Here is a 13,023-nt window from a genome sequence, read left to right as displayed (position 1 = left end):
TTTTTTTCCTAAGAACATTATTTTCATCTGCTAGTTTGTTTGTGTTTTAGGACTGCCCGAAGAACTAATTCTCAAGAATAATAATAATAAAAAAATACAACAGTCTGGTTCCTTACATGCAAAATATATGGAAGAAGTTCTAAGCAGGAGTTCATGGTTCCTTTTCTGATTAAGTCAGATCCATTCTCTTCCATTTATCCTCATCAGGGTCGTAAATCCCGTCTAACAAAGGGCGAGAGGCTGTACTGGTCGCCAGTCTGTCTCTGGGTCACATGGTTTATGAATAATGAAAAGTGAAATTATGGTGCAGGAGGCTTCTGCAACATTCATATTCTCCTCTAATCAGGGCAGACTTGCCAAAGGTGAAAGTACTTTCTGAAGAAACTCACCTTGGGCAGCAATGCTTTAGACATATTGAACTAATGCTCACAATGCTAATAAACAGAGCACAAACTTTAAACATGAAGAATTTTGATGAAAGCCAAATTACTGCACTTTGCCTCTGTGGCCACAAGAGGGCATCACAGTAACACAATTCTACAAAAAAAAAAAAACCCAAAAAAAGTCTGACTTAAAAGGGTCAATTCACCCCACATCAAAATTTATTTTAATGCTGCCGACTTAAAAAAAACAAAAACAAAAAAATCCTGATGACTTTAGTTAGATCTTCAGATTTAACAAGGCATTGTCTGGACAATAGGTTAGACACTAACTAGCATTTGATCTGTAACCATGAAATAGTTCAAAACAGTTTACAAATGTAAATTAGAGGTCAGTCATTCCCTTTTTCTCACTCCATATAAAACATACATCTTGTTCTTTTAACAAATCTCTTTATTTTAAACTGGCACTGAATATGTGACTGATGTGGGGGGAAAAGAAGAAGAGTCAACCAATACACCAATTAAGATTTTAAAAAGAAATTACAAAAATACTCCTCAGCACACCACACTTGTGTAGAGACTCATTTAACCATCTGATAATAAAAAAAAAAGTCAGATCTAAAATATCAACAAGATAAATACTAACTCCAAACAGGTCACAGGGAAAGTTGTAGCAGGGGAATGCAGCTTGTTACTTTGACTAGTAAGCTAGTAAAGTATACCAACATAGTATCCACTTCAGTAAACTCCACACTCGTGATTCATCTAAACTACCTGCTTGTTCAGTTTAAGCTTACACACGATTATGAATAGAGAAGTTTCCTTAATCCATCAATATTTACATCATACAATATTAAGTGCGGCCTTTAACAGTAGCTAGAGGCAAGGCTTGCAAAGAGCTTAAGTTGTTGGCTGTGCACAAAAAAAACAAAAAAAAAACAAAACCAGACGTTTTGTACAGTGTGGATAAGTTAGTGATATATTTTTTTAGCATATATATTTAAAAAAAAAAAAAGTGTTTACTGCTCTTCTGCTCCTTGAACATCCTCAGCAGTGTTAAAAGGTGCTCCTCTCTTTAGCTACAGCCTCATCGCTTTAAAGATAATTTTAAAGAAGCCACTCACACGCTTGACCAGCTTAATGCAACACAATTCGCTGAGAGCAAATATGCATTGTCCTCATTTTGGTCCATATTGTTTCTACAGCTAATAAAAACAACACATCATTACACCTCTGGAAACCTTTCAACCAATTACAACCTGAAGCATTCAAAAGTAACACCCATGCTAGTGGAGAGCTTCATTCATTGGCAGGGATATAAACATGTTCTGACATGGTCTGAATATTTAATCTACTCAAACCATGTCTTACCTCCTTTGTTCTCTGTAACATGTTATATAAACACACTTCATAAAATGATAGCAGGCTACACAAGTGTTAAAAAAAAAGAAAAAAAAAAAAGACAAGACAGCAGGTCAGTGGCAACTAGCCTTAAGGGAGCACCAATTTAGGGGCCGAGGGAATGACAGCATGTCCCCGGCCATCTCCCCCCGTGAGTCCACTCTCACTGAGGTAACTTTCTGTTGGCCACAGCATCCAGCTCTACGCTGGAGAGGAAACGCCTGGACAGCCGGTGACAGTTGTAGCTCAGCTCTGTGGTATAGATGGTGCTGGCTTTCTTGGGGTAGATGATGGTGGTGCTCTTGAACTGCTTGGGACGATGGCGAGGCTGGAACTCTAGCTGTGTCACGTAGTGGCGCCAGGTGCTGTTGGACACAGCCATAATGGTCTGCCTGCAGTGTTCGAGGCTTTGGCCCCACGGCTCCAGGCTGACATTCTGGATGAAGTGGCGGTCTGAGTCATAGTGCACTGAGGAGGTGTATCTATGGATAAGAGAGAATGCAGCGATTTTAGTCAAACAAAATACAGTAAAGCTAACTCGTGAGCCAACAGTGCCACTTTTCTCTTGTACATGCTTTTTGGGCTGTCACATCAAAGACAACACACCTCATTTCCTTTGGTGGTAATGGATCAAGTGCTATGCCTTCCCCGAAGGACAGCGGGTGTAGCTGTGGGAAAGATCCAGCAGGTAAAGCTGGAACCTGCAAAACATGAAACAGACCCTCAGTGGATACATGGGACCTTTGGCCCAGTTCAGAGCCACAGGCGCTTTAAACAAGACGTTTTGGTTTTTTACGCATATAAACAAATAACTTACAAAAAAAAAAGTATGTTCAGTGCTGAAGTGCCCTACTTCTTTACTTAAAAGAGGGCTGTTGCCTAGTAACTTCAATAACCTCTACTTTATGTCTCAAATCAATAGCAACATGCATTCAAAAGTAAAACAGTCATTTTTAAGAGCAAGAAGTCAGATTTCAGGTGCAGTTCACGACCATTTGTTTTGCTCCGACAGGAAACTGATGGGTTAGATCACAGGATGTAGTGAGACACACTGGTGGTACGTACCAGGGAACCCCTTCCTTCGTCTTCGGACACAGAGCTCACTCCACCGGCTTTATCTGCGGACACAGGCAGCAGCCAGGCACTGGGGCTCGGACTAGGGGGTAAGCCAGAGTCCGGGCTATCAAGTCCTCTCTCAGCCCTGCAACTCATATCCAGAGGATCTCCTTCACATAAATTTGGCAAGTTCAAACTGCCAACCATTTCTAGGTAAAAGTTGCAAAATCCCAGCGAGTAAGAGGCAGGTTACGAAAGAGGATTCCTTCCAGCGTGCAGTCTGCCGTATTCTTCTTCTTCTTCTTCTTAATTATTCCGTCACAGAGTCCCGCGGTGTAGCTGCTAACCTCTTCCCGGACAGCATTCACGGCTGCACGCTGGAAAAGTCATCAACCAGGCGGTAAATCAGTTTCCTTCCCTCCACAACTCCAAAGCCAGAAACTCGAGCTTTCGAACTTCTCTATCTTAACATCTCAAAAACGCCGAGCACTTTGTGCCACCTCCACGGTGAAGACATTCAGAGAGACTTGAGCAGGTTTGTCTCTGAGAAACACTGAGCTTGTCCTGCTGCCCGCGGGTCCTCTTCAAACTTCTTCCCCCTTCAAAGGGGGCTTTCAGATCCACGAACACAGGAAAGGAAACGCCTTTCGAATCACTTGAGTGGCTGCTGATTGGTCAGAAGATAATTAGCAACAAGAGACCGGGTCAGGCATGGGAACTTTTCCAGATCCTCATTCACTTGCAACCTGGCGAAATCAGGTTGATGCGTTTTCCTGGTATTGTTCGAAACGCGCAAGTGAGAAAAGAAGTAGTGTACGCCCATGTTATGAAGCATAAGGAAAAACTTTATGCTTTGCACTGTGGCCCGTGGAATACAGGCAATTCAAAGCAGTGGCATTTTGCACCTGAAGGAACTAATGCAGGAGTATCAAACATAAGGCGTGGGCACAGGAATGGCAAAGATTTTTTCCTAACACAATTTTCCAAAATGTGAAGGAGTGCATATAAATTTAGATTTTTTTAACTGTATTTTCATAGGACTAGCGTTTCCTATTGATAAAGACCACCGCCCCACTGGCATTCATACTACACCAAAGTAATAAAAGTAATGGATACAAAAAAAAAAAAAAAATCAGTTAACTTACAGAAAATGTTTTTTTTTTCTTTTTTAAATTAAGTCCACATTTTAAAAAAACCTTTTCTCCAGTTTTACACGTTTATGTTGTTTTACTGCTCTGGCCAATGTAGCATAACAGAGGGCTGCATGTGGCCCAAGATGTAAAATAATGTGCACACTAAATGCAGCCATCTAGTTTGCCAATGAGGACTTATGGAGTTGGGAGACACCGATGTCAAAATGCATAAACACAGCCAGGGAAAAGGCATCGGATAAGGTTTTGGTGTCTGCAAGCCAAATTTGGAATATATTTGACCTTGAGATCAAAAAACAAACCTATTTGTGCACTTTTATGGACACACATTCACTAAAAGAAAACCTTTACCTTCTATCACTAAAGATGATTTTTAACAGAGGATTAACCTTTACAGAATATGACTGCACACTTGTGCGATTAAGGTCAAAGACAGCCTAAGTGTTAAAAACCGAAGGGAATCCAAAGATCCCGTTTGCTTAAAGAAGCTACGAGTTCAGTTTGGGTCACGGGACAAACACAGCAAAAACAATCAGAACACCTATGATCACGCCCCCTTTTAATGAATGGCACACAGATTCCAGCCCCACACTGAATTAAAACAGATGAGCAAAAAAAGAAAACCCACGGTTATCCTTGAAGTATAGTATTTTCAGCTTTAATTAAGATCAGGCCTCCTGGAATAGATATGTCGAGAGAAGCAGCCAGAAGCTCTCTGATTAGAGTTTAGTCAACAACTCCACATTCTGCAAAACAACAAAAAACTGTGCAACAATTAAGTAATGTTACAAAACTCGGGCTTTAGTGTAATAAAACCACAGAGGTACATGACATGTGTAACAACATCAAACAGTTAAGGAAGTTTCCTCATAATCCACCCTCAGCTTGGGTAGGCATCAGTCAGAAAACTCAGTCAACTTCTTCCTCCTCCTCCACGAATACAGAACGCAGCACAATGATGGAGTCTTTGCGATGAATAACCGCAACAAAGTTGAAGGCCATGCCAGCCTACGCTTTTCAAGATGCGATTTCACAGCCTCTTCTTAATGAGCTTCTCTAGTTTGCGGATACGTGAGGATTCCTGCTCAGGGGTGGGGGTACTGAAGGACAGAGAGGGCCCACCGTCTGCCCCCGAGGGCGGAGTGGGTAGCCTTTGCCTGAAGAGCTCCAGCATGCTGCTCTGCTCGCTGCGCTTCAGGCCCTACGCACACAAAATAAAAATAAAGCACACACAAATATATATTTAAAAAAAATAAATAAAGGACGCAGGATAACAACGACAGGTAAATGAACCTATGCAGCACAGCCTTATGGGAGATATCGTTGAAAGCTAGATGAGAAAATCCACACTGGCAGAGACAAGCTAACTGACCTTCATATCCAGAATCTTCTGGAAGGTCTCGGGATTGCCATCAGCCAGGAGCTTGATGTAGTTATCAACAAACACCACCGGAGGTTCATGTGGGGCCATCACCACCTGCAGAAAAGTAGAGTTTAGGATTGTTGATGTCGCCTTACCCTCCCACCACAACCACCAGCACCAACCACCTTCCTGTGAGCCATCACACGATGACCCGAGATATCTTTAAGTGATCCCATATGGGGGCAGCTATGGGCCAAATGGGAGGAAAAGGAGGGGCTCCAGCTGATGGAGCCATGCAGTTCTAGCTGCAAACAAAGTTTAGATTATACTTCTATATTTAGGCACTTCTCCTTTTACACACCAATTACCTCAAGCACCAGTGGATCACCCATAATTATTTTGGAGGTATAATGAGTCTGGGTGAAAATCAGCTTTACGGAAGAGCAGGCAAAAAAAAAAAAAAGTTTAATGGGGCGCAACTTTTCTGGATTTAATCCTCTTGGTTGTTTTTTTTGTTGTTGTTTTTTGTTTTTTCCCTACAACAGAGACTGGGTGGAAAACGCAGATCAGTTAGCATTTCTTGAAGCCGCTACAAAGAAGGAAGACCAACACATGGCTGACAGACCACCCCTATTCCCATCTCATGCATACGCGTCCACAGAAGGGACCAGCTCACAAAATGTTTCTCCTATCCGTCACTTAACAGAGTCTAAAGTCTTTCAAGCTTTGGTTCCATCTTCACTCGAGGTAAAATAAATGAGAAGACGAGCTGCGGAGGGAGTGAGCGAATGGAGGAATCAGAAGCAAAAGACGGAGCGAGTGAAGAGCAAGCATCAAAGGCTCAGGATCGTGTGGAATTCTCTGCTTTCTTACAAGCTCTGCTGACTGAGTGATTTACTAAGCAACTGTCCTGGAGCCAGGCCAAGAGCAAGGCCTGTAGGGACCCTTGTAAAAAAAAAAAGAAAAGAAAAGAAAAGAAAAAAGAAACAAAGAAAGATGGAGATGCAGTTTAGAAGTAAAATGGGCATTAAAAGGGAGAGAGAAACCGAGTAAGTGGGGTGGGGAGATTTAGCACAGTGAGAAGGGTAGGGATGAGAGCTACCTTTAAAATACTCTCTAAAAGAGAAGAGAACTTCAAAAGTGGGAAAGAGAGACGGAGCCATGGCAGGCTGGGCTGGGTGTGGAAAACAGCCACGTCTCAGAGGCTTTGTACCGGCCAGGAGAGGCCGTCTCAGACGGACCAAAAAATTCCTATGCACTTTGAACATAACTAAGTACTGGCTCGCAAAACAGACAGCCCAAATAAAGACAGGTGACAAATTAAAGGAAAAAACCATAAGGAAAAACGAAACACACCCATTTCATCTTTTCCAGGATGACAATACTCCCATCCACACACAGGGAATCACAAAATGGGTTGACGAGTAAGAAAATAACACATGCTATGACTTTGTCGTCAACAGGTCGCAAATGTGATCACAAAAGGCACTAAATAATAACACACACAGAAAATTGTCCTATCTATAAAGCATGGTGGAGGGATCATTGTTGTTTAGAACTGTTTTGTGTTTTGGAACTGTTAAAAACAAATTAATATTCTGAGCTAGGCAGGCTGGTGACCTAAAAAGCTGCTACAATAAACATCTCATGGAGGTTGCACTTGATAACTGAGGTTCCCTAGGTTACCAAATTCAAGTATACCAGGGAGCAGATGGAGTGATTTCTCAGTAGGTTTCATTTATTTTTGGCACATTATGTATATATTTTATTTTGTATAGATGTTATTTATTTATTGTGATCACTTCTTGGCCTTCTTTTAGCGCCAATGTGCAACAGTACCGCAATTTTGTTGTACTATTGTACAAATTATGAGTGTGCAGTGACAATAAAGAGGTAAACTAAAAAAAACATGCCTGTGTGTTATCAGTTTTATCTAAAATTCGATTAGAGTTCCAACTGAAATTTTGGTAATTTTAAAAGGTTAAACACAAAAACATGAAAGACTGCAGTTATCCTCTGTTTTATGGAGCATTCTAGCAGTTTTCAGGTGATTGTTTTGCTTCATGACACAAAACTTAATATTTTGGTGGTGGCACACTCAATGTGGACTACCTACCTTTATAGGCTAAAGAGGCAGAGTCTGAGATAAAACTGAGCAAAAAAGCAGAGCGAGTGCTGGATGTGTATGAATCACATCACCGTGTCAGAAAAACAACTCCAATAAATCATTATGTTGTTCCACTTGTGCTGTCAGTGAAGTGTTTGATAATCTATTAACCATAACTCTACCTCACACACGCAGCTTGTTATGCTACTCGGGAAGCAAGCATAATCAACGTCTGCTGCTTTAAGTCATAGTAACATCTACTTGCAACAAAACACCATGGTTTTGATCTTCATTTGGTTCACAAATGCTGTTATTCTTATAATTCTAAGATCAGCTGATTTAAATACTAACTATTTTAAACTCTAATTTACCCCCATGGACTTCAAGTTCTCCAGGGTATAAATGAAAACTTGCAAAACAAAGCTGTTTCCGTTCAAAGAACTTAGACTGCACTTAATTAATTGACACGTACAAGGAATCTGCTTTAATCTCAGAGCTTTAAATACTTAAAATTGCTCCTTTAACGCTCCCACTGAATTGCAGTTTCTCAGGAAGACGGATTTTAATTTCAAGCCACAGCATCACAGAGTGTAATTTAAAACTATCGTTGAGGTTAGGCAGAGGAATTCTCGTATTGACCTCCTTTCATTGGGATTGTCTTTCAGAGGCTTCACTCTAAGCTCAAGGTGGAAGCAATTACCTACAAGGAACCTTGATGTTACACAAAGTCAATGCGTAAAATGTTGGATAGTACAAAAAGCTTCTCTTTACCGTCTACAAATAGTTACAGTAATATATCTTCTTTACATATAGTCTATATTATCATTCAGTCTATCATATCATTAGAAATACTCCCTGTTAATGTATTTACAATTTACAGTGAATTTTCCTCAGCAGTTTGTTTGGTATCAAGTTTTTGGTTTTTTGACATGTCTGCTGTATCAGATTTCTAGCCTTCGGAATGATGATTCTGTCTCCAGTTGTCACAGTAATGCATATAAATCAATCAAAGTTAGCAGCTATGTCTGTGAGAGCTTTCCACAAGCCATGCAGATCACATTCCAGCTAAAGGGGCCCACTGGCAGTCGAATTCAGGAAAAAAAAAATAAAAAGAAGCAGACAGTTGTGGGTTGATGTGAATGAATTAACATAATTCTATAATGTGAAAGCCGTCTTAATGTGTGGCAGATGAGTGGAAATGTACGTACGCACATTCAGGGCATTTATCAGGCAGACAAAGACAGGTTCTACAGAGGCCCTGTGGAACAGAGCGTATCCCTGCAGACAATGGGCTGAACAGACGATCGAATATGAAATGGTTAGGAGGGTTTGCAAAGACAGCAAATGTCTAAGACAAAACAATGTTAGTGCGCCCGAGGGCCAGAATCTAAGCTAGGGTGTAAAAGCGCCATCAATCGAAACTATTTCTTATACAGTCTCACAGAAATCCACTCCCTTACTGGGAAAGCTTGGCCAACATAGCATGATCAGAGCAGGTCACACTTAATCACACATCAAGACTGTCCATCTTTTAGAGGAAACACGGCCTCCTGGGAGCCCAAGAGGAAAATCAGGGACAGGCGGGTGTTTTCTACCCTCGTGGGACAGTTAATTAGGGCGAGATTAATCTATGGCATCCGCATACCAGTGTCCTCAGGAGCCTCATAAGGGCTGATCCCAGTGACTGCACTCCACAGCTGAAAACAACGTCCTGCATACAGCATGCCATTCTGCACGTGTGGCTGTGTATTTTTCCGCGAGTAGACACAAGGTTATAAGCATTTATTTATTTACTCACTCATACCTTTCCACTGGCTCAAAGTCAACCACATACTGAGTTAAGAGTATGAGCGTGAGTATTACGTTGGCCTGTTTAGCATTCATTAAAACAGCAGTGCATTAGATTTGTTCCTATTCTTTCATTACCTCCTGTGAGACGCTTTATTTTGTGGAAACATGCTTATAAAGTGTTAGTGTAAGTGGGGTTAAGGACACAATTAAAGGACTGTTCTGCCCAAAATAAACTCCAAGTAGATAATCTGCTCAAGTGACTCAAGACAAACATTTAAAAGCTGGCTCGCCCATCCAACCACAAACACTCGCAGGAGAAATGTTTGTTCAGTCTATTGTTGAGATCGGTGGAAAAGCAGTTAGCTGTAGGTCGTGCCAGATTGTTCTTGGTTAAATGTTAGTGTCAGCACAAAAGCTCGTGTTTAACTGGATCTGTCAAGTTTCGACATCAAATCTGTAAAACGGCAAATAAAGGATAAAGGAAAACCCCAAAAACCCTTTACACTGCACCTACGTAAAAGGCTCTATCTTACAGGCGAAGCCTTTAAAGGTCAGAAAAAGGAGCTTCAGTTGTTAAAAAAAAAAGGCCAGCAGGAATTTAGCCACCTAAGTTAGATATAATAAAATCTTAAGTGACCCATAAAAAATGACTATCATTGATACTGTGTTTAAGTTTAACTATATGGTATTTAAAGCTCTCATTTAAATCCATCGGTTTAAGATTCTTGGTTTATGCAAGAAGTGTAAACCAGCGGCCTAAGAAGCAAGGTTAAGTGGTTTTCCAGCATACATTTAAGGACGGTTAACTGGGATTGTTTTCATACTTGCACAAACATTCACTTGAAAGCTGCCAGGAAATACGTGCCTGAATCAAACAGCTGCACCGAAGTCAAGCTCACATTAATGCCACCCCTCCCACTCCTTACCTTAAGTATCATCTCTGCACGAGTCATGCCTTTAACCACTATCTTGGTGTAGCTGGCAGGTGCCTTGCGGAGCACCTGGGAGCCTATGGAGGGCAGATCCAACAGGACCGTCTTCAAGGAGTGAGTGTCGAGGAGAAGCTGGTGGGATAGTTTGCACAAGACTTAAACTCAGCCTTATACAATCAATCGCAAGTAAATGTATCCAAGAGCCATAACTTTTCAGACAATTACAGTAGGGGTTTTCTGTTCACCACAACAGTGGATTTTAAATCAACCTATCGTGATGTGACTAAAGTGCAGACTTTCAGCTTTAATTTAAGGGCTTTAAATGGTATTGCATTAACTGTTTTAGAAATCCAACATGCCCCGCTCATAACGGTGCCTCCACCATGTTTGATAGATGATGTGATTTGACTTAGATCAAAGCTATTTTACTCCTTCTCCATCACTTTATTTTCCTGTCAGTCTGATATCAGGTCATTCAATAGATGTTTTCTGGCAAACTCTAATCCTGAGTATAACCATTCATTTGCAACACTTTGTATTTATGTTCATACAGGAGTCTCTTGATTGTAGTCTTTGTTAATGATATATCTACCTCTTTGACAGTTGTCTTGAGAAGGTAGGTGTATCATTTTCTCAAGTTTTCAAAGTGAAGAAAATGAGGATGTTGTCAAGAGCGTTTTATTAAACAAGGAAAAATGTTGCGATAAGCCATTTTAGTTGTCTTCAGCGGCCTTCCAGGCCGTTGACAGTCATTGTCCTGGCCAGTGCATTTATACAATACTTGAATGAATGTACCAGACTGCTGATTTGGCCACTCTTAAGTTTCTAATAGGTCGATTTTGTTTTTCCAGCCTAATGGTGACCGCCTTCACCTGCATCATCAACTTTTTGGACCTCACATTGAGTTTCAGAAAAGAAAACACCCCACTTAACTCCAGATCTTGTATATGCTTTGTAATGAAATAACAAAGGAACAGGCCCTCTGACTGGGGAGGATGACACATAAAAATGACTCTAAGTCCTACATAGTTAATAATAATAACTATATATAATAATAATACTTTTGTTAAACCCTTTAAAGTAAAAAGGAAAGTCACATTTTAATTGTTTGGTTTTAAATCCCTTGTGGTGGTGTAAAGAGGCAAAGCTATAAAAACACTGTAAGGCCCTCATTGTATATGCATCACAACAGTAATGCATCTTAATACAGATTGCAATAAATGAAACTTACTTGTTCAGCTCCCACCATGCTGATAGGCTTACATCTAAACAAGTGGTTGATGAATTTGGGAATGAAAGAACTAAGGATAGAAAGAAATGACAAATATATCAACAAACAGGAGCTTTCACACAGGGCTAATAACAGTGTAAATGTGTGCTTATGCACTGTACTTTGTGAACTTGATGCAGAATTGCGTGAAATATTTGCGTGTGGAGGCGAGATTGTCTCTGATGATTGGCACATTTTGTTTAATGTGCATTATAATGGATGTCACATAAGGACTCTGGTCACCAACATGCTCCACACTCTGCCACGGCATCTAGAGGCGGAGAATTAGAAGTTTAGCATATTTACCATCTGGTTAATACAATAAATCCTTTAAATGCACTGAAATAAAGCGAACTCTACTGTTTTTCTTAATGAAGATTTTTGACAAACAGACATTCCCAAAACAACGATCTTTTGGGGATTTCTAAAAATACACTATAATACCAAAAGTACTCGCTTGTCTGTCTTCACACATATGATCTTCAGTGACGTCCCATTCTTAATCCATAGGGTTTAATATGACGTCAGCTCTTCAGGGAAGCTATTCCACAAGGTTTAGGAGTGCGTTTGTGGGAATCTTTGAGCCACACACTGATGTTGGACCAAAAGGCCTGGCTCTGTTTTAATTCATGCCAAAAGGGTTCTATCAGTTTGAGGTCAGGACTCTGTGCAGGCCAGTCAAGTTGTTCCCCACCAAACTCACTAATCCATGCCATTACGGACCTTGCTTTTTAAACTGGTGTGTAGTAATGTTGGAAGAAGAAGGGGCCATCCCCAAACACCCTGCAGAAAGTCGGTAACCTCTGTGCACTATGTGCCTATGTGACCCTGCTCTGTGATTTTATGTGGCCCACCACTTTCCCAGTCACTTCCATTTGTTATAACACCACTAACAATTGACTCTGAAATATTTAGTAGCAAGGAAAATTCACAACTGGACTTCTTGCACAGGTGACATCTTATCACGATCGCCTGCTGGAACTCACTGAGCTCCTGAGAGCGACCCATTCTTTCACAAATACAGTGGAACCCCGACTTATGAAATTAATTTGTTCCAGAGGGTCAAAATTATCATAAGTCGAAGCTCCTTTTTCCATTGCCTTTTAAGTGAGGCGATGCTGGCTGAAGACAGCATACGTATGCATGCATACATACGTACGTGTACATGTACATAACATTATGGAATTTAATTCTAAACTTTAAAACGAAAACTTACATTTACGTTAATTAATGTACGTACGTAAACTGTGCAATGATATTTTTTTAACATTTTTTTTTAAACTCGCTCATATTTATGCTTTATGCCGGCCCCATTATGAATGAAAAATAGGCTGATTGCAAACGAAAAGCACACGAAATAGCGCACTGCAACAACAATACATCTTTCACGTGGAACAGTGAAACGCATTTCTCAAACGGATTTCGTTACACGGGCATTTTGTCGTACCACGGGCAAAAAATATTGCCGTTAAGTGCCTTCGTAACTTGAATTTTTCGTTAAACGGGGTCTTCGTAAGCCGGGGTTCCACTGTACTTGTAGAAGCTGTCTGCATGCCTAGGTACTTGATT

The 13,023-nt window shown here is 40.7% G+C and overlaps 2 protein-coding genes across 2 annotated transcripts in view; both read right to left on the bottom strand.

Moving 5' to 3' along the window:
• Positions 1-816: 816 nt before the first annotated feature.
• rflnb (refilin B) lies at positions 817-3,620 on the bottom strand. The gene is made up of 3 exons (XM_005720767.2): positions 2,850-3,620; positions 2,391-2,485; positions 817-2,266 (listed from the first exon to the last, which is right to left on the bottom strand). Exons 1-3 carry the CDS (start codon positions 3,045-3,047, stop codon positions 1,948-1,950), a joined length of 612 nt encoding a protein of 203 aa, XP_005720824.1. The 5' UTR covers positions 3,048-3,620; the 3' UTR covers positions 817-1,947.
• Positions 3,621-4,621: 1,001 nt separating this feature from the next.
• vps53 (VPS53 subunit of GARP complex) overlaps positions 4,622-13,023 on the bottom strand; it is a 28,133-nt gene continuing 19,731 nt past the window's right edge. The window contains exons 18-22 of the mRNA XM_005720765.1: positions 11,577-11,725; positions 11,416-11,485; positions 10,179-10,316; positions 5,364-5,468; positions 4,622-5,192 (exon numbers count right to left, since the gene is read on the bottom strand). Of these exons, the coding sequence (XP_005720822.1) occupies positions 5,022-5,192; positions 5,364-5,468; positions 10,179-10,316; positions 11,416-11,485; positions 11,577-11,725 (633 nt within the window). The 3' untranslated portion in view covers positions 4,622-5,021. The remainder of the gene's footprint in view (positions 5,193-5,363; positions 5,469-10,178; positions 10,317-11,415; positions 11,486-11,576; positions 11,726-13,023) is intronic.

This window comes from Pundamilia nyererei, unplaced genomic scaffold (assembly GCF_000239375.1).
Source record: "Pundamilia nyererei isolate P.nyererei 1_Seehausen unplaced genomic scaffold, PunNye1.0 scaffold00003, whole genome shotgun sequence".
Taxonomy (NCBI): Eukaryota; Metazoa; Chordata; class Actinopteri; order Cichliformes; family Cichlidae; genus Pundamilia; species Pundamilia nyererei.
The sequence above is the reverse complement of the archived record's forward strand: the minus strand, read 5'-3'. Positions and strand labels throughout refer to the sequence as shown.

Coding starts and splice junctions, on each gene's coding strand:
- rflnb (XM_005720767.2), bottom strand. CDS start 3,047: ATGGTTGGCAGTTTGAACTTGCCAAATTTATGTGAAGGAGATCCTCTG. Junction 2,486..2,849: donor ACGAAGGAAGGGGTTCCCTG/GTACGTACCACC, acceptor CATGTTTTGCAG/GTTCCAGCTTTACCTGCTGG. Junction 2,267..2,390: donor TTACCACCAAAGGAAATGAG/GTGTGTTGTCTT, acceptor TCTTATCCATAG/ATACACCTCCTCAGTGCACT.